Genomic DNA, 22,274 nt, shown 5'->3' on the forward strand with positions numbered 1-22,274 from the left:
TATAATTTCTTGTTTTCTGAAGAATCAAACCATGTCACTGAGATATATAGTGTAGGTTGTAGAACCTCTAATGAATGTCCATTTGTTATCATTATCCATGAATAATAACGTTGTTGTGCTATTCAAACCATTAAGTGGGCAATGGTGCGCTGTCACCCTGAAATATATTTCCTCTATCAATACAGAAATGTTTGCTGAGATAAATGATGACACTGAATGCTGAATTTCCAAGCATTGTGGAAACCATTTGAGTTTTATAGGTTTTCTTGCATTTGAGTGAGGTGATTTTTGATTGTATAGGTTAAACTTTGGGAATGAGTGCTTTGCAACTGACCACGTTTTATTCACTTTACTGTGCAAACGTCTCGAGCCACCAGTAGTTTATTTCTGAAAGTTTTTAGAGTTTTTCTTTGGACATTCTTTGCTTTTTCACTCAGACTTTGTATATTACTTGCTTCAAAGTAACTGTTACTTATTTGGTAAGCTCCGTAACATTGACCTAGGAATCATTCAAGCACACTGAATCCTCTCAATTTGAAAAAATGGACAACTCGAGGACAAAATGTAAAGGTTCAGGCCTGAAAAACTATCTACAGCAGATCAAAAGTATCTGAAATAATGCTCTTAAGAAAATAATCCAGCAAAGACCAAACACAGGACCTTCAGTTTATCTATCTACTGTTCACCGAAGTTTCATCAGAAATGGTGGCTGCCATTTCTAACAAAAAGAAAATAGGGTGAAAAGGCTGAAGTCTGCCAATTACACAGGAACTGAATTGAAGTGTCATCGGGTCTTATGGAGTGATGAATCCAAATCTGAGATTTCTGGTTCAAATATGTGTCAATATGTAGAGAGGAGGTCAGGAGAGAGGCATAAACAGTGAGTGCCAACAGCCATCTGTAAAACTTGGTGAAGGCTTTATCATGGTTGCCTTTCAGACACTGGTGTTGGGGATTCTTTAAAAGTGTCATCAGTATGTTGACCCACTATGTAATACCATCTGGAATGCACCTAACTGGAAATTGCTACATTTTTTTTTAGCATAGCAACAATTCCAAACACACTGCCAATGTAGTAGAAGCCTGGATAGATACCTGGATAGAAAAATACACACAATGAAGACTATCGGTCATGAACTGGTTTTCCTCAACACTATTGAAGCAGTGTGGGATCACCTTGACAGAGAACAGAGCAAAAGGCAGCCAACATCCAAAGAAGTCCTTCAAGAAGCCCGGAGAACTAAGATGTTTGCAAATATAAAACAAAATGAGGCAGCTATATATATATATGGGGGGCGTATATATATAGCTGCTGTGCACCTGCAGTTTAGAGGTGCTGGAAGATGGCCTTTTGTTACAGAGTCAGGCTAGCTGTTCATCCCATGAGACATGAGATCAGCATCAGTCTTATTTTTTTGCTCTCATCACAAAGGTGAATTACTCCTAACCCCCAAATTCCAAGCTCTCCCATTTAGATACAGTTTTTTGAGCTGTTACAAAAAGCAAAGTTTCTTGCGTGACGCCAGGCATTGTTGGATGAAGGGGAGACGCTTTGGATGGGCTAATCAAAATCATGAATCAGTGAGGGAAGAGCTAAAGCAGACAACAAGATGGAGGGCTGTGGGGACAAACATTAAACTTCTCCGACAGTCTCATTACTGCTCTCATACCTTTTGAACAGATCTGGCAATCAGAGTGGCGTTTTGAAAACAACTCACTAAAAAAAGAGTTTCTCCAAGCATGTTGTCTGAATAATGCAGAGTTTGATGTGAATGTAATAAGGCAAAACAATCCGCAGCTGAAAACAGATGCTGTGGCATTCAATAACAAATAGTGGAGATGTGTGATATAGCCCAGTTAGATTTTCTAGTGATGTACTTAAACTAATGTTTGGGCTGTACATTAACTATAGAAATCAAAAAACACAATAGGAATAATTTATTAATGCCATTACTACATTTGGCATTTTTGTATTTTTATCACATAAAAGCTAAAATGCTTTTCAAAAATTGAAAGTAAAACACCACTTTGCCAGACAAAAAAGGAGGCCATGACACATGGGAATATTGCCTGCTGGTAATCTGGTGTTTTCAGATAGGAGGGGGGGTGAGAAGAGAACTAATGGTCATGAGAGCAGTGTGAACTTTTAATCATGTCTGATTTCTTTTTTCTTTTTTAACCCTAAACTGCTTGTGTCCGTTGCAGCCACGGGATGTCACATACACTGGCACAACAACAAAGATCTAATTGAGCAGTCTGATGTGCTCAGAAGTCTGTGTGGTTATTCTGCAGCAGCCTACTTCTGTTTGCACATGATTTAATCAATGTAAACACAGTGAATCACTGCACACAATGGCTCTGCCCAGTGCTCTACTTTTCAAATTAGAGGCTGCAGATTTATCACCAAGCTGTCCTGCTTCCTTTAGACAGGCATGTTTAATTAAAGTAACTAAAGGAAAAGGTTGTCGTATTTCTTTTAGTATAAAGCACCTGTGTGTGCTTAGTATCACCTATTAATTTCCAACTCGTTGAATTATCTTTTCTGAACTTTCGTCTCCTCATTTGTAAATGCTAACTCAAATGTATTATTTTAATTTTTAGCATTATTCCTGGAGTTGTGGCTCAGTGAGAACTGACAGAACCTGGTTCTTTTCTGCGTGTATTCCCAGCATGCTTATGATCCAGCTTTCACCAAAATACCAACACTTTGCTTTTGTGCAACCTCATTTGAATGAAACTACAACTACTCTCTGTGCCTCTTCTCACACATTTGTGCTAAACACACTATGCAATAAATGAAAATACCAAAGAGAAAAACACCAACATTTAAAAGTGCTACTTGTGGCCTGTCATAAAAAGTAAGCTGTTGGTGAGGTATCCAAAGGGAGGATGCTTTACTTTATAACAAACACAAAGCAGAAAATGACCACTCGGTTGACTCATAATTGGCAAGACAGTAAAAATAATGTGTCACTTACTTGGCATCTGCATCCAGTCAAAGGCATGAGAGTGAAATATGTAATTGCAGTCACAGAGTCCAAGTCAGCAGCCCACAAGGAATAAGAGACGACCAAAATCTCCTTCTTGAGGCTAAACTGCAGTATTATTTTTTTCTCTCCCTATCAGAGAAAAGAATTTTCTAGATTTTTATTTGCCTTCTAGGCGGGTTCTTGTTCAGTTATTGTAAAAAATTACATTAATGATATCACAAGTGGTTAAAAAAGCGCATAATTTTTACTTGACTGACTTATTCCTAGAGGGCAAAACGTTCCAACATACTGAACAGCCAGAGCTACAGCCCAGACGTGTTCATTTTCTGTCTTCGGCCACAAATATTTAGATCGCCTCTCAGAAGTGGCAAGTTTTGGGCAATGCATGCAATCCATTCTGCTCCTGCTGTTTCTGTATTTCAATGAGTAAAAAGAGTCCCTGACATTCATATATATTTCATCTGGATGAGCCAGAAATTCTGTCTGGGAACAAGATACTCTGATTATTCAAGATATTCTGTTGTCAATTAAAAGGTTGGAGCTAATTAATTAATGCTAATAAGCTACCTAAGATCAATTATGAGTAAGTAGTTTAATCTTTTAGGCATTTTGAAGGGCTTAAGAAACAAAACACATTGGTCAGAGGTACAAAAGTAATTGGACAAAGTAACATCATTCATGTAAATCGTTTGCAGGCTATGACTCCCTGAAGTCAACAACCCATGGACATCACCAGATGCTTTTTGCTCCCTTGAGATGAGAATTTACAGTTGACACTTTCAGTTGCTGCTTGTTTGTGGTTCTCTCTGCCTTTATTTTTGTCTTCTGTTCCTGAAAGGCATGTTCTTTATAGGTGAGATCAGGTGACTTACTTTGCAGTATGGTGTGAATCTTTATCCATTTGGGATCCTGTCAGTTTTGCAGCATTTGGTTGAATATGAGCAGAGCCTGTTTGTTTTTGATTCACAGGACAAACTCATACTGCTACTTCGGTCACAGTTTTATCAATAAACATTTGTGTCCCAGTTCCATTGGTAACCATACATCCACCATGTTTTACATATATGGAAAGCACAGTTGTAGATCCAGGCAATGATACATTGGCAATGATACACTAACAAAAGTTTTTGACTTGTCTGCATTTTGTGAAGTTTCTTTTCTGAACCATGAAAATAGTTCATTCATGTGCTTTAGTTGTTTTCTGTGGTCTTTCAGGCCTTTTTGTTTTGCCGAGTTGGTCCAGATTGGTGACTCGGCAACTCCTGAAGTTTTTACTGTCTTTCCTATAGGTTCATTTTGGTTTTTCAGCTGAAAGATCACCTCCATCATTTGCACTAAAATGTCTTTTTAGCTTTCACATTTAAAATGATATTATTAGAAAGTTAGAAAGCATAGATGTAACACTAATAATAAACTTCAGATATTAAGTCTACTTCATTTGTCCTGAAATAAGAAGGGAATGGACCCCACCTGTCCATGTAACTTCTTGTCAGTCAGTTATCCAGTTAATTTTGAGCCTTTGAGAATGGGGGACCCTCTATTCTTTCTTTCTTTCGTTTTTTTGTGCAAAATCCCTTGAATTAAAGCTGAAAGTATCCACTTCAAACATTGGCTGTTTGATTTAAACTCAACACTACGGTGGTGTAGAGAGGCAAAACTTCAAAAATTGTGCCTTTGTCCAACAAATTATGGACCTAACAGTATCTGGCAGACTGCAGAGGGAAACCGTGTTTCACCATCCAGGTTGGAGAGATATGAATGGGCAAATTGATATTGAAACTACTAATATAGAGAACATGACCCTGTCAGATTAACACTTGTAATCATTTCATTTATTTAAAATCCTAGAAAATACATTGAGGGAGAACCCTCATTTTCAATAGCACTGGAGTGAATAATAATACATAAATGTAGCAATGAACGTGCTCTTTATTGTGTGTGCACTCTGTGCTTTAGATCTTCACAATCAGCCAATTTTTATGTGCCACAAAGGGTCTGTGATCAAACCATATTTTATTCTGGGATCAATATGGTGTCCCTGTATTTTAGGGAAAGGCAAAATTTGACTTTTTTAGAAAACAAAATGTAAGTAATTATTGCTGTGTGTCAGTTATAATGATTATGCTCCCTCCTGATTGCAAAGAGCTCGGAGAATAATTTAACAAAAACAAAAATTAGACATCAGAGGGTTAAGGCTACACAGGACTGTAATCACTAGGGATGGGTATTGTTTAGGTTTTATCCAATACCAGTACCAAACCAGTACTTTTGACACGGTGCCGGTGCTTAAACGGTGCTTAAAGAATGGAGAACACAAAATTGCCTACTACGCTTGCAAAGGTAAAATAATTGGCTAGAATCCAAAGTGTATGACATTTCAGGAAAAAAAAGAACTGTGGTGTGTCTGTGCGCATTTTTTAGAAGTGAGGGGTGTGTCTGTACGCAGGTTTTAGAAATGAGGGCACTTCTAATGGCACCGGATACCGGTACCCATCCCTAGTAATCACCAAGCATGCATGTCTTGCATCCTTATAAAAAGTAAGACTTAAAGGGCAGAAATTCTTATCCTCACAATCAACAAAACACATTATTATTATTTATTTTTTTTACTATTTAATTTGTAAAAATGTGTATACACACACACACACACACACACACACACACACACACACACACACACACACACACACACGTAGGAAAATATTTAGTATACACATCCAGAAATGCATACACTATTATATATTGTACATATATTTATTAGTTTCAGGTTGGCCATTCTTGTATTTTGCAAGTTTGTGTTGTTGTGTTTGCACATCTCTGTTGCTTGTGGGGCTCGCACACAAGAATTTCACTCGCATGTGCTGTGCCAGTGTGCCTGCACATGTGATGTGACAATAAAAAGTGATTTGATTTGATTTGATTTGATTTATAAACCAGCAAATGTTTGAAAAAATAGACAGGGGTATTGGCAGGCTGTTTATTAACAATTAAAGATGAAATTTTCAAACGAATTATTAATTATTTGTAATTTGTTTCACTTTAACCATTAAAGTGCAGTAAAAACAACTATTTAATAATTTAATAACTAAAAAACAATTTTGAAAAATCAACACTCACACACACACAGATGTTTCAACAAATGCTTCATCAGTCCATCCAAGCACTCAAATGCTACTCTTTAGTGTCTTGATAGAGACTGGAAACAATGAGTTTGGTAGAGGTTTAGTTTATATTTTCAGTTGATGTCGGAAGAGAGAGTGAGTTAGATCACTTGATATATTGTTGCTAAGCACACACTGCTTTAAAAACTACATTGAATTGTATCCCTTTCTTCCAATAATCCTAACACAACCTGTCCAACATGACAGAGCAGCAAATCCTTTCCTTAGCTGCTTATCTGACTATGGTAACACCTTTGCATATAGTTTGTGCTGTATCACACCATGGTATATATGATGTCACACATGATTCTTTTTTTTGACACATTTAATATGAGATGATAAACATAACACCCTTAGATGATGTGTTTTGACAAGACTGCAAATGACTAAAGTTCAGTTCATTCACCACCCAGTGAAAGGGTTTATCATTAGAGTTCTTAGAGTTATCAATGAGATAGTTAACTTTTAGTGTAGTACAGGTTTTCAGTAGTTTGGTCAGCACACTGTTAATTAATGCAGGAAAGCAATAACAGAAGTCAAAAAGCAAGGGTGGAAGGAACCATAATGTAAGTCTTGGCGAGGAATAGGTGGCGTAGCCTGACTGAATTTACAGCATCTTACCAAAATCTAAATGCATGTTGTATTTGTATATTTATGCAATAAGTCAATTTCCCTGTGGGTATCTATGACTGTTTGAGAAGTGTAACTGCATACTGTGTTTGACGCATCAAAAATGGGTGGTTGGTATTAACCAAATAGACCGACTTTGCTAAATGGGCCATTAATGTATGCATGCCTTAGCTTTAGCACTAAAGGCAACTTTGAAACATGAGAATGATCGGCACTGACAGTAATGGGAGTCTGACATAAACACAAACAGAGAGCTTTCTGTAGGGAACATATTCATATCCATATTCATACATTGTTATGCAGTTCCTGAAACTCTGAGGGGTTGTCTTGTCTAATGGATGAAACATTAGACAAGATACGGAGAAAGTGAAATTTACTGTGGGAGAAAAGAAAAGAAGAGACAAACTAAATTATGGCATAGAAAGTTTAGCACCCCGAAGGCTTAAATGATTTTTAAATTGCTGGAAATTTGATCGGAAGGCATCTTCATATTCACTCTGAGTACAAACCTATAGTTTGGATTTTGTAAGAAAAACAAAGGCATCACTGACCGGCATATAGGAAAGCACAATTACTGCTGAACGGTACAACAACGTAATCTATTTACTTATCCCTTTGTGATTGCTCATTTTTCTAAACCTGAGGCAGACAGAGCTACGCTGGATATTCCATGTAATCATCACTACCCACATTCTAGCCTCCCTTCAGGAAAACAACACACACAGATAAACTATGTTTTTAGGGAGTAGCATCAAATCTGTGTGCGCGTTAAATCTATGAGTTTCTGCTTTTTGGTTGGAAATGGGCTTGGCTTAAGATTCTAAAGACAAGACAGCGCACCACATGCTCTGACCCGAGTACGATGACTTTATTTCTGTCTCTTCTGAAGTGCTGTAAGAGAGCTTGAGAGATGGAAATGAGTGATAGAACTCAAAAGATAATTGAAGGACAGAGTGAAAGAAGAGGAGATAGGAAGGTGGAACAGAGGGGATATCTGTGCCAATAGACTTCAGCTGAAAGCATGATACTCTGATTGAGAGATAAGAGAAAGAGGGGATAATAGGAGAAAGAGGACATTGGAAATAGAGAGGATGATTGTGGAGCGAATGAGAGGCTGAAAATGGATACTACATTGGTTGTCTCGAGAAGGAGAGGATAGCAGCTCATGCAGATCTAGTGATGAACTGATTAAAGGAGAGTGTGTGAGTACCCACTGCACACAGGAAGTATGGATATCCATTCCTGTTGATGTCCTGTCAGCAGACTGACCCCACTGCTGTGCATTGTGATCCTAGAAGTCGGCGTGATACCATCAGCCATGCATAAAGTCACAACAAAGAAAGGAAGGTGCGGACTGGTGAGAGGAAAGCGAGGTGCCTTCGAGTCTCTAAGTGTCGCAAACTATTAGTTAAAGAAATGTAAGTGAAACAAATGAAGTGGCCCACAGAGTGAAAACTACTTATGTATGCAGAAGTGGTTCCTAATAAGCATCCATGCGGTTTTTGGATAAACATAAACAAGGCAACTGGGGGAATGACACAAATAAGGACTCGCAGCATTTTAATGGCTGAATTATCATGATTTTTTTATGCATGAAGTAATGCGTCCCTTTGGTTCCAGGATTAAGTATGACACACACAGCTGGGACCAGACTGAAGATGTTGCTGGGAGCATGTTCCGCTTGTCTAGCAGGGTTCGTCTGTGTCTGGCCTTCAGCCAACCCTCATAGCCCCCACATGCTGAGATGCATGCCGCAATGTCACATCACACAAACATTTCCCCAAAGCTGGGTTCACATCAGACAGACGCTTTCCTAAAGCTATATCCATCCACCTCAACCCTCAGCCCACGCCGTGTCACCCACTAACTATGTACACAGCTGCCTCAGAAGGATCCCTCCGACAAACAGAATGCTGAAAATCCCCTTTTGCTGTGGCGTTAAGTACGACAGAGACATCCTGTGGACTGAGCTGAGCCGGACTAGTCAGGCCCTGTCGGATCAAGCCACTTGTAGTTGGCGCTGCCTGGCTCTCCTAGGGCCTCTTCATCAACTCAGCCAAGGCGAAACAATAGACTAAAGCTAGTAGGAAGACACCACAGGCCTCATGCCAAATGCACTAAAAGAGAGACAGTGAAGGAAAGAGAGAATGAGAGCAACCCAGAACGGTACGTGAGCATCAGGATTGGTATGTCTCTTGTGAAGGCTAGATTAGAGATATATTAGTGTACATGATTAAAGAGGCAAGAGAAGCTTACTCTTCATTGAGGTCTGTTGTCAGGGCTTTGTGGTGCACTGTCAAAAGCTATTGGCATGAGCCTGAAGGGAAAGCAGAATGAGCACAGGAGGGAAAAAGTGGTAAAACAGAAATAAACGGGCACCTAGGGACAGGCGCGTGCAAGGAAGTGAATGGATGTTAGTATTCCTGAATGCACCATCAGGACCAGCATGACTGAGCAGTTATTGGATAATTTCTCTAACATGGTGTCACTTAGTGGCATTTCAGGACACTTGAAAAAAGGGAATAGACCCTTTGATCTCTGCCTAATGTGGTGGAAGCTTGTACTCGGAATAACTTTCAAAAGAACAGCCAGAGAGACAATACCCACCCTTCCAATTTGGGCTTTTATTACCAGTTTCTCAAGGATTTGTACACATTTGTGAGGGAAAGACATATAAGAATACTGAGATTATTTTTTGTAAGTTTGCTTTTGCATAATTATAAACAGCTTGACAGGGAAGACGTCACTTTTATTTTCTTCCTTTTAATTTTTGTTTAATGGTGACTGTGTGCCAGAGAAAGGTGTTTTTGCACTAAGTCTGCAGAGCTGTAGCTCCCTTCACCTCAGAATAAATTTCGCCTGCTTTCAGCTTAAAATTTGGCATCAGGGACAGCAAACTGGTGGTTTTTTGTTGTTTTTTTTCTGCTTCCCTCATCATTAATAATGATGAGAAGCTCTGCATTTGGAGCTCACATCCTCCACCGAGAGAAGTGACCTATTATAATCCCGATCTGCCCCAAAATTTAATGAGTTCTTTCCTTCCCCATGTTCCACCTTCCCATCAAGTTTCATTAAATTCACCATTGTGATTTGGTTATCCAACAGATAAAGAAACTGATCATCATCATGTTGCCTCAATAAAGAGGCAATATGACCACCCCATTAACTAGTCTCCTTACCTTTAAATTATTTTCATACTCATAAGCCCAGTGGATCAACTGGACCAGTTTTCTATTGTCCATGCACTGTAGTGTACTTAAAAAACTACTACTATTTTAGCAGCTCGTATTTTCTCTGTATTGACAATTGCATATCTTACTCTTAGGTTCAGGGTGTACAGTCATTTGGCGAGGCGTATGTTTTATGGCGCCGCAGACCTGGCAACCAGCCTGATAAAAAAAAGTCCATGTAAACATCAGCTGTGTAAACAACATTTAGCTCTAAAAATAGACGAATATGCTGAGAAGTGGACCGCTGGTGAAGTCCAGGCTTTATTAATGCTGTATGCGAATGAGAAAATACTGACTTGCCCGATTCTTAACCTGCTACTGGGACGTTTACACAGGAATGTAATGCTGAGAGAAAAGGATGAAACTGGATTACAGGGAGTGCAGAATTATTAGGCAAATGAGTATTTTGTCCACATCATCCTCTTCATGCATGTTGTCTTACTCCAAGCTGTATAGAAATATCTCAAGACTGATTCTTCTAAGGTTTTATGGACTGATGAAATGAGAGTGAGTCTTGATGGGCCAGATGGATGGGCCCGTGGCTGGATTGGTAAAGGGCAGAGAGCTCCAGTCCGACTCAGACGCCAGCAAGGTGGAGGTGGAGTACTGGTTTGGGCTGGTATCATCAAAGATGAGCTTGTGGGGCCTTTTCGGGTTGAGGATGGAGTCAAGCTCAACTCCCAGTCCTACTGCCAGTTTCTGGAAGACACCTTCTTCAAGCAGTGGTACAGGAAGAAGTCTGCATCCTTCAAGAAAAACATGATTTTCATGCAGGACAATGCTCCATCACACGCGTCCAAGTACTCCACAGCGTGGCTGGCAAGAAAGGGTATAAAAGAAGAAAAACTAATGACATGGCCACCTTGTTCACCTGATCTGAACCCCATTGAGAACCTGTGGTCCATCATCAAATGTGAGATTTACAAGGAGGGAAAACAGTACACCTCTCTGAACAGTGTCTGGGAGGCTGTGGTTGCTGCTGCACGCAATGTTGATGGTGAACAGATCAAAACACTGACAGAATCCATGGATGGCAGGCTTTTGAGTGTCCTTGCAAAGAAAGGTGGCTATATTGGTCGCTGATTTGTTTTTGTTTTGTTTTTGAATGTCAGAAATGTATATTTGTGAATGTGGAGATGTTATATTGGTTTCACTGGTAAAAGTAAATAATTGAAATGGGTATATATTTGTTTTTTGTTAAGTTGCCTAATAATTATGCACAGTAATAGTCACCTGCACACACAGATATCCCCCTAAAATAGCTAAAACTAAAAAAAACTAAAAACTACTTCCAAAAACATTCAGCTTTGATATTAATGAGTTTTTTGGGTTCATTGAGAACATGGTTGTTGTTCAATAATAAAATTATTCCTCAAAAATACAACTTGCCTAATAATTCTGCACTCACTGTATAAAGAAGTAAAAAACAACACTGACTGCATGTGTGACGAGCTCTGCTGTGCCATCTGTGCCACATGCAGCATTTTAGTGTTTTTGTGCTACAGTGTTATAGCACTAAATATTAAATTGAACCCATCCCCCCTTTCAGCCTGGTTGCAGCCGCTGGGATCAACAACTTTTTCTGTCTGTCTTTTCAACTTTGTTATAATCATGAACCCACAAAACACAGAGCTGAGATGACATCCTTCATCTTGTTTTTGGAGTTTTTGCTGCTCTGCCAACTGCCAACATCACATTACTGTTACATCTGGCTGCTGTAAATGCTAATAGAGAATAAAACCCTTAAAGGTATGTGGTGAGCAGTCCTTCTCAGAGATTCCCCAGAACGAATGCATTTAATAATTAGTTTTTATTCATCTCTGGCTCTCTTCCACAGTGTGCCTTTTGCCCTGCCTCCCTCAACTTAACCCCAACCCATCAAAGCAGATGGCTGCTGGAAGTTTCTTCCTGTTAAAATTGAGTTTTTCCTTCCTACTGTCGCCAAGTGCTTCCTTGAGGAAGGTTTTCTGATTGTTGGGTTTTTTTCTGTATTATTGAAGGATCTTTACCTCACAGTATAAAGAGCCTTCAGGCAGGTGTTGTTGTGATTTTGCGCTATATAAATAACAGTGAAAAATTTAACAGAACTGTGTGGTGTTAAAGTGCCTGCTGTAAAGGCCGTGTAAAAGTAATAGTAGTAGTGTATGAATGGTGTATGTGTGTTTCCTGAGTTCTCAGTGTCAAAAGAAAATGAGAGGGTCAAAGGGAAACAAATCCACCTGTCCATATTAAAATAGCTGAATTTCAGTGGCACACCACCCCTGCAAATTTCTCATGATTTGATTTGACAAAATTGTCCCTCTCAAGGGTGCAATCATGTGTTTTTTTATTTTCCTGCAGTTAAATGTTCTTCACTCTCACTTAATCAGGACTCTTGATTACGTCTCTAATTTGTTACAGTGGAAGGGAGGAGTGCACTGAGTGTGGGGGCTTATTGTACATAATATCAGCCAGTCATTGCAGAGGATTACAGTGTCTTCAGAGAACATTTCTGTTTAACATTACTTCATTAGGCTCCCTTTGATAACCTTTCATTTCCCATTATTAGTTTTCATTTAATCCCAGCCCATGTCTAAGCTGCGGTCTATGTACGGAATGATGGCAAACGCCTGTGGAGAGACGACTCCTCTACAAGTGTAGGTCTGTGTAATTAAGCAATAAGCCACATGAGGCCAAGCTTTATGGTGATTTTTGAACAGCTGTTATGAGATATGCTGTTAAGTAAGATTTGGTAGCTGTCCCATAAATCAAAGACGATCTGGCTTTAGGACGTTTTTTAAAAAGTTTTACTTATATGGAAATCAAACCATTGTTGATTGAGTGTATACATCAGTAATTACATTTCTATAGAGAAAATATTCTTGTATGTGGGGAAGTCACCCATCCCCATGCTGGATTCTGCATGCCTACAGATAAGTAATTGAAAACAATGCATCCATACATCCCAGTGTTATTGCTGTCAGTGTAATGTCATTGATAACAGCCTCACAGTTTGCAATTATCTCTCCGAGAGTCATATCAGAGTTGTATTAAAATACTACTAAATGGAGACCAAATTATTTTTCTAGCAAAACACCAGAAGCCAGAGGAAACAGAGTATTAATGCGGCACTGAGCATCCAACTTTTGGCAATTTTTACAGCTGTCTTTTGCAGTTTTTATCATTCTAAGACATAATAGACCGAGAAGAACCAGCTCCAGATGGAGGTTTGTCAGCGAAAAAACTGCCTATGGTGGAAAAAGTCCAATTAGTCCATTGTTAGTTTGTTGGCTTCATTTGACAACAGAATTCACTCCTTTGGTGTACTTCTATCCAAGCAGCCACTGGGCAAGAGACAGTGCAGTTGTGTCAGGTTGCCGTTCATCACAAGGTTACCACAGAGAGACAGACAACCAGCCATGCTGGTATTCATACTACCAGATGTAGAGCACCCAGAAAAAAACAAACAGAAAGGTCTCAGCTGACCAGAAAATTTTAAGCCTGTGCTCCAGCACATTGTTCATTTTAACACTACTATTAGAAGTCAAACTCAAGAAATGATGACATGAATGCATATAGTTACTGCACTTCATTTACATTTCTGTTGTAGGTCATTGCTGCTCCAGGCTCTAATACTAGTTTCTTTCCAGGGGTGGGTCTTTGTTATTATCTTATTCCACAGTGTTCAGGTTTAATTGCATGCTGCTGGGAATGACAACTTTGGTCACTAGAAACTGAACATTAGCTCCCCGTTACTCTGCGTACACATATTAATAAGTCTGTTCAACCTGGATGGCTGAAATTGAGCTTTCTGCAAGGCTAGACAGACATCACACGTGTTGGGTGAAAGCTACAATTTCCTTGATACCCGATGAAGCTACCCTATTATGCATTAATGGTCCAAGCTTGTCATCTTGCGTGCATGGTCTGGCATACTTGATATACAGCACTTTTATATTCTCATCTGTAGTCTCAGAAACTTATCTCATTATGGGTGCATCACAGACAATACACATCCATAAAGAATGACCAGAAATGGACCTTTAAATGTTTTTAAAGAAAAAAAAACATTATCATGCTGTTCTTCACAACAATAAGAAGCTCTCTCAGTTAATGCTTCCGCTGGAAAGCATTTAGTGTCACTTCATTATAAATGGATTATGGTTTGCAGGCTGTGTGAGAGAGGATATGAAGGCTCAAAACCAAATATATCTACCACAACAAGAACTTTGCACTGCTGCCCATCTGTTTGCCGGGCTAAAACTTGAACAAGGCTTTGTTAAAGTGCTGCTGGTGGCATATATATATTTGTGTCAATAATGAAATGGTCTGCTCTGTGACTTAGCCAGATGAAAGCATAACATCCGGCTACACTTTCATCCGGACAACATTTTAAATTGTTGTCTAAACAAAAATCCCTGAAATTGATTTGATTTGACAAGCAGACTGTCCTCCATCTCCTCCTGGCAAATGGCAGATCTGTTTACTGCTGATAATCTTATCAGATTCAAATTTCACTCATCATCTTGTCCCTGCAAATCTTCATCTCTTTGATTGATCATTCCTGCAATATAATGAAAGCTAATCTAAACAATCATGCGTTTCGCCTGCAGGGTTGAAGATCCGTGAAGTGATGATCAACGTGTCGCGTCAGCAGGTGGAGGACTTTCATGGCCCAGAGGACTACTGGTGTTTGTGTGTCGCCTGGAGTCACCTGGGAACTTCCAAGAGCCGCAAGGCAACAGTCCGGATTGCCTGTAAGCGAAACCATGTCACTTTGATACCAGCCTGACCTTACTGTGTCTGCGAAGGTTATTTGACTTTAAACCAGTGAGGGGATTATATAGAAAGCATTCATTGTACATACATAAACAGAGAAGGTCACACATGAAACAATTGTGCATATATGTTTGTTTGCTCCTTCGTGCTATTCTTCTATAAAGCAGGGCTGTTTATTCTCTTGCCTAGACCTGCGGAAGAACTTTGAGCAGGACCCCCAAGGCACCGAGGTGCCTCTGAATGGCATGATTGTGTTGCACTGTCGTCCCCCAGAGGGAGTGCCTGTGGCTGAGGTGAGGGCTTTCTTGCACTTCAAACAAGTAACGTTTTCTCCTGTGTTGCTTGGAGAGAAGCCGTCATCCATCTGCTTTACTCACAGTATAGCTCTGTTTACGTGACATGTTGTTTTGTTTCTCTCCAGCCACAGCAAATCCAGGACACATCTGTAATTTTTTCTCTTCATTTCAGTGTAAACAAGACTAATACTTGATGAGCTGACACAATTAATGTATTCCTTTCACTTTTGCTATCTTTGTCTGTTTTCTGAGGGTGAGTATTTCTGTATGAGCATGTCTGATAGAGAGTACCCGTCACTGCTATTTTAATTTTTACTATGAATATAAAATGAGGCTCTTGTGGACAGTCCTACTGAGTGGTGCTTCTGTGCTGTGATGCTGCGCGCCTTCGTGTGGAAACTCAGTAGGGTGATGTGTCGATAGATATCAAAGCCTGCGTAACCAAGCATCTGAAGCTTTGCATTTACTTAAAGGGGCAGTCTGTGATCTATGTCAACAAGATGACAGCAAATTTCTAAGCACAGGACTCGAACCCTACCATTACTCCCAAACTGATTGACGTGCCTTTGCATAAACCGACCGATACGTTTTCTGATGCTAATGGATAAAGCTTTGTGGAGGTCAGTAATGTTTGCAAACACACTGACTTGTTTTTTAATCATAACTTCCGTTTGCATGTCTTCCAGCTCTTTTATATGAAACAACAGAACAGTTAAGAGTTGACATTTTATTTACAGTATGCATCTATACTGGCAGGGTCACTGGTATGTATATTCCCAGGATTATATAGTATATATAACTATTTGTTTAGTTTTTGTCTTTTCTGAGCCACAGCTGTCTAATTCTCAGTTTTAGTATAGTGTAGTGTAAATAGCACTGAGATTTTGTACATACTAAAAAGAAAAGAAAATATTTCATCATGTGTGATTTTGGACACAAAATTCCTCATCCCAGCAAAAAAAACAAAAAACAAAACAGAAAATAGAGCAAATACAATTCCTGTCAAAATATCCAGACTTGGCTGTTTGAACAGAGCTGTTCTTAATCTGTTTGTCCTTCTCAGAGGTGGGACCAAGTCATTGTTTTGCAAGTCTCAAGTAAGTCTCAAGTCTTTATCCTCAAGTCTCAAGTCAAGTCTCAAGTAATGTCAGGCAAGTCAGAGTCGAGTCTCAAGTCACTGGTGTAAAAGTCCGAGTCAAGTCACAAGTCTGAAACTTTGAATTTCAAGTCCTTTCGAGTCTTTAAAAAAAAAAAATGAAAAAATAATGTTGCAGTTATATGCTAAATGTAAATATTAGACCATGTAATTTTAAAATCTGTGTTTTTCTCAACACATGACAAAATAGTGAACTTAGAAAATATACACAAATTGTGAAATTGCACCTCTTTAAAATGCAGCTCAATTAAACCTAGCTCCAATAATAATTTTCACCGACAGTTCTGAGATAAGCTGCATGTTATTCTTGGATGCGGTTGTAGGACCAGCTTTAAAATCGCATGACAAAAATATCATACACATTAAAAAAAACTGTATCACCAACGTAGCCTGGACAACATTTGCTAGTTGGATGAAGTCAGCTATCTCATCTTAGCATATTTATGTGCATATTTATAATTATACGGTTCTTGGAGTGAGTGCATACACTCATGAAGTTTAGTAACTTCAGGTCACTGCAACAAGCCCAGGTACAGTTTACCGACGGATGGGTACAGGACCTTGAAATGCACCGTGTAGAACGAAAGACCATCGTACCTATCATAAATTTACCAGTCTCACAAATTGTCGTCATAAATACACATTCCTTAACCGTTTATTAATAGGACCTTTGAGCTCAACGGTAATTAATTAGTTGTGGAAATAATTTCTGGTAGCATCACAGAAATGTAGCAGTGACAATAATACTGTATGCTGTAATCGTACTGGACAATTGGTGATACAAAAAACCTGTTTTATCCTGTGAATAAAAGTATATGTTTTTGTCAATGTACCATAATAACAGAAGCGAAACACAATATTGTGTCAGGATAATTTACTATTTATGCACAATAAACAAAGAAGCATAGCGCGACAATTTCTGTTCAGCGCCAGACTTGCTTGTAACCTATATCACCAATTATGTTATGAAAAATGATGTATTAACTACTAAAAAACACTGACCTTCGTGTAAATGCTTGGAGCAGACTAACCTGTGAGCTGGAGGGTTCTAGGACGTTATATTTGGTCTTTGAATGGCTGCAATCCAGTCGCGTCTTTGTTACTTCGGAAACATGGCTCGAACAATTTCTCTTCAACGACGTAATCCGATAACAACCGATCTCTTTACCCGTCAGCTTCCCGTGGCTGTCATGCGACCGGCTATTGCAGTTAATAATACAACGGCTTCTTGACATTTTTGTGTTTCTTTTTATCGCTGTATAACTGATTTTAATTGAAAGCCTGCGTGCGCTAGTACCGCTTGCCACGAGTTCCCAGAATCCTTTGCGGTTCTACCCGTGAATGACGTCACATTTTCAATCTCTATATAATATGCATGTTAAATTTTATATTTGGGGTGAAATATCAAGTCTTTTCAAGTAAACCGGTTCAAGTCCAATTCAAGTCCCAAGTCATTGGTGTAAAAGTCCAAGTCAAGTCACAAGTCTTAGAACATTTTTTCAAGTCAAGTCTAAAGTCATAAAATTAATGACTCGAGTCTGACTCGAGTCCAAGTCATGTGACTCGAGTCCACACCTCTGGTCCTTCTCACTCATTGTTAGTCTTGTTAAACTTAGGAGTTATCTGTCTCCATTACAGGGAGCAGCACCTTTCAGAAACAGATCCACTTAATATTAGTTATTCACTAAATTATTCACTCATTCCTCTTTACAGGATTTAACTTGAGAAAATATGCTACATAGCAGGATAACATTAAGTTTTATATCAGATAGTATTTGTTTATTTCATAGTTATATATGTTCTCATTGAGTCATATTTAATTGTAGAGCTTATTCATTGCTTCTGGTAGCTCTGTAAAATATATAACATTAACATTACAACCAAATCACCTTTTATATTTCCACTCATAGTAATGAGTCATTAATTAATTGCTTAGAAGAACTGGTAAAAGTTCACATCAATGTCCATAACATCTGCAGTTACCACAGACCATGGGGTGTCAATTAAATGTGGAAAGGCAAAGTGAGCCCCTCTCCAATGTATTCTTTTTCCACTTTGAGGGACCCAATTAAAATGAATATCAATGGAAGTGAGAGACACTGCTGATAGGGGTTAATAAATACCAGTAGGGTCCAACCATCAGCTACAGTACTATTTAATAGAATAAAATAGAATAGAATTCAACTTTATTGTCATTGCACATGCACAGGTACAGGGCAACGAAATGCAGTTTGCATCCATCCAGAAGTGCTTTAGTGATATAGATATATTACAATATATATTAGCAATAATATAGATATGTGAGTATATTACAGAAATGGGTCTATTATGGTATGTTATAATGTACACGGTATGAAGTATGTTGTGAATATTCTATAACTATAAGTATGTACAGGCTGTAGTGAGTACAAGCTATGTACAGGATATGAACAGGATATAAATATGAAAAACTATACAGAATATGAAATAAATAACTTTACAGAATCCGAGATATACAGCTATACAGAAATGGGAACTATGCAAGTTGTAAACAGTTGTAGGATTAAAGATTATCGAATGTACAGAATGATTATTTACACAGAGCTATACAGTAGTGCAGTTAAGATAAGTGAGGGTGTAGATAGTTTCTACAGAGGCTATATAAAGTGCTAGTGGTTGTGAGTGGTGGTTCAGTCCATGTTATTATTGTGTTTGAGGGTACAGTTGTCCATTGTGGGTGTGTGTATGTTCAGTCCATGAGTTTAACGTGGGTCAGATGTCAGGAGGCAGAGTTCAGGAGTCTGACAGCTGTGGGGAAGAAGCTGTTCCGGTACCTGGTGGTCTTAGTCCGGAGGCTCCTGTGGCGCCTCCCAGAGGGCAGGAGGGTGAAGAGTCCATGTGATGGGTGACTGGGGTCTTTGATGATTTTCCCAGCCCTTTTCAGACACCGCTTCCTGTAGATGTCTTTTATGGCAGGAAGTGGTGCTCCGGCGATGCGCTGGGCAGTTTTCACGACCCTCTGCAACGCCTTCCGGTCCGAGGCAGAGCAGTTCCCGTACCAGACTGTTATACAGTTGGTCAGGAAGCTCTCGATGGTGCAGCGATAGAAGTTCACCAGGATGTCTGAGGACAGGTGGTTCTTCCTCAGAGTCCTCAAGAAGAAGAGGCGCTGGTGAGCCTTCTTGACCAGCTTGGAGCAGTTGGTCGTCCAGGTGAGATCCTCGGAGATGTGGACTCCCAGGAACTTGAAGCTGCTCACACGCTCCACAGCCGTCCCCTTAATGTGGATGGGTGGATGTGGGTCAGCATTCCTCCTGTAGTCCACGATGAGCTCCTTGGTCTTCTCGGTGTTAAGCAGCAGGTTGTTTCTGTCGCACCACTCAGCCAGACGATCCACCTCCTCCCTGTAGGCGGCCTCATCGTTGTCACTGATGAGGCCAATCACCGTGGTGTCATCTGCAAACTTAATGATGGTGTTGGAACCATCAGCAGGTCTGCAGTCGTGGGTGAAGAGGGAGTAGAGGAAAGGGCTCATCACACAGCCTTGTGGTACACCGGTGTTCATTGTGATGGTAGATGAGCAGCGGTTATCCAGCCGGACATGTTGGGGGCGGTTGGTCAGGAAGTCCAGTAACCATTTGCAGATGAGGGAACTGATACCCAGGTCTGTCAGTTTCCTGATGAGTTGTGAGGGGTGGATTGTATTGAATGCTGAACTGAAGTCTATAAACAGCATTCTGGCGTAGGTGTTGTTGTTGTCCAGGTGTGAGAGGACAGAGTGCATTGCGATGGAGACTGCATCCTCTGTGCTCCTGTTCCGGCGGTATGCGAATTGGTGGGGGTCCAGGGTGGGGGGGAGACAGGATTTGAAGTGTGCTAGGACCAGTCGCTCTAAGCACTTAGTGATGATGGGGGTGAGTGCTACTGGGCGGTAATCATTGAGGCAAGATGGGTTGGAGTTTTTGGGTATCGGGACGATGGAGGTGGATTTGAAGCAGGCCGGTACCACAGCGTGGGCCAAGGACAGATTGAATATGTCTGTGAGCACTCCTGCAAGCTCCCCAGAACACGCTCTGAGAACACGCCCGGGGATGCCATCAGGGCCTGCAGCCTTGTGGACATTGATCCTGCTCAGCACCGCTCCTACATCGGTGGGGGAGAGAGTCATAGGTTGGTGGTCTGGCGTCATGTCTGCTTTGGTTGTGGTTGTGGGGTTCCCTCGCTCAAAACGAGCATAAAAGTTGTTGAGCTCGTTGAGGAAGGAGACATCAGAGGATGCGGGGGAGGGTTTGGTGGTCCTGTAGTCTGTGATGGTCTGGAGTCCTTGCCACATGCGTCGGGGGTTGGAGTTGGAGAAGTGTTCTTCTACCTTCTTTTTGTAATGGTGTTTGGCTTTTTTGATGCCCTTCTTTAGATTAGCCCTGGCTGTACTGTAGGCGTGTGCATCTCCTGACCTAAAGGCAGTGTTGCGGGCCTTCAGGAGGAGACGAACATCCCGGTTCATCCAAGGCTTCTGGTTGGGGTACATGGTGATCCGTTTCTGGGTGGTGACACTGTCTGTGGTTTTGGAGATGTAATCCAGTACAGATGAGGCGTACTGGTCCAGGTCTGTGTGGGTGAACATATTCCAGTCTGTGTTTTTAAATCTGTCCTGGAGCACTGCGTCTGTCCCCTCTGGCCACACTTTAATTGTCCTCACAGCAGGTTTCACACGTTGGATGAGTGGTGAATACCGAGGTGTGAGGAACAGGGAGAGATGGTCCGATTGTCCAATGTGGGGGAGGGGTGTGGCTTTGTAGGCTCCAGCCAGGTTGGAATACACATGGTCTAAAGTCTTGTCTCCTCTGGTGTGGCAGGAGACATGTTGGTGGAATCTGGGGAGGACTGTCTTTAAGTTGGTGTGGTTGAAGTCGCCAGCAACAATAAAAGCAGCCTCGGGGTGTTTATTCTGGTGTTTGTTAATGGCTGCAGAAAGTTCTTTCATGGCCAACCTAGCATTAGCGTCGGGGGGTATATACACGGCAGTGAGTATGATCGAAGTGAATTCTCTGGGGAGATAATAAGGTCTGCATTTGACCATTAAAAACTCCGCATTAGGTGAGCAGTGACTCTCAGTAGTAGTGGAGTTCATGCACCAAGCATTGTTAATATAAATGCACAAACCTCCACCTCTGGTCTTGCCGGAGTCATCTGCTAGCCTGTCGGCTCGGTGTGTGTGGCGTCCTGCTAACTCGATAGCATTGTCCGGGCAGCTGTTGTTCAGCCATGTTTCGGTGAAAAACATGACATTTGAGTCCATAATCCGTCTGTTGTTAGTGATGGAGAGCCGTATCTCATCCATTTTGTTTGCCAGAGAACGGACATTGGCGAGAAAAATACTGGGTAAAGGCAGCCGGTGTGGTGTTAGCTTTAGCTTAGCCCGTAGCCCTCCGGATAATAAGGATAGGGTCTCACTGGGATTAGAAAAATCATTTTTTACAAGTGTCCTAAGTCCAAAAAAGTAATAAGTAAAGATGACACCATGTTTTCTGATGTCTGTAGGCTTGAGGCAGTGTTTTGGTTTATAGTAAAGCAAAATGTCGTCACTGATGTTATATCAGTGATTTCTGGAATGCCAAAGCAGCAACATAGTATACGATGATGTAACGGGGGTATTTTCAATTATTATATTTTAAATCTTTCAAAGTTATTATTTATTAATATATTTTGTATTTATTTTTTAATCAACAGACTTTTTATTCGTATTATTTTTATTTCGTCAGTTTTATCAAAGCAACTGACCACATGTATGAATTAATAAAGTTCAGTGAAATGAAATGAAAAGAACAGGGGTTAAGCACTGTCTGCCGTACTGAATATTGTTTACGGATATTTGAGAATTTGTATTGCTCAAACATTTTCTTTGGTGTGCTTCATTGTTATGTCTGTCATGTTGTGATCTGTCATATTAACAAACTGTTCTAAAGCCATTTGTTTTTTCAGAATCCAAATCGATGCTTTAGAATTCCTTAAAGGTGAAAATGGACTCCAGTTCAAATTGTGTGTGTGTGCCCGTGTGTGTGTGTGTGTGTGTG

The 22,274-nt window shown here is 40.3% G+C and overlaps 1 protein-coding gene across 1 annotated transcript in view; it reads left to right on the top strand.

Annotated features, from left to right (window-relative positions):
- The window catches only part of LOC308392760 (netrin receptor UNC5D-like), a gene marked incomplete at its 3' end in the record, with an annotated part of 142,536 nt that extends 127,284 nt beyond the window's left edge, over positions 1–15,252 (top strand). The window contains exons 3-5 of the mRNA XM_080875961.1: positions 14,604–14,747; positions 14,959–15,062; positions 15,238–15,252. Coding sequence (XP_080732087.1) covers positions 14,604–14,747; positions 14,959–15,062; positions 15,238–15,252 — 263 coding nt within the window. The remainder of the gene's footprint in view (positions 1–14,603; positions 14,748–14,958; positions 15,063–15,237) is intronic.
- Positions 15,253–22,274: the final 7,022 nt, after the last annotated feature.

The sequence above is a fragment of the Rhamphochromis sp. 'chilingali' genome (genome assembly GCF_963969265.1).
Source record: "Rhamphochromis sp. 'chilingali' genome assembly, chromosome: 2".
NCBI lineage: Eukaryota > Metazoa > Chordata > Actinopteri > Cichliformes > Cichlidae > Rhamphochromis > Rhamphochromis sp. 'chilingali'.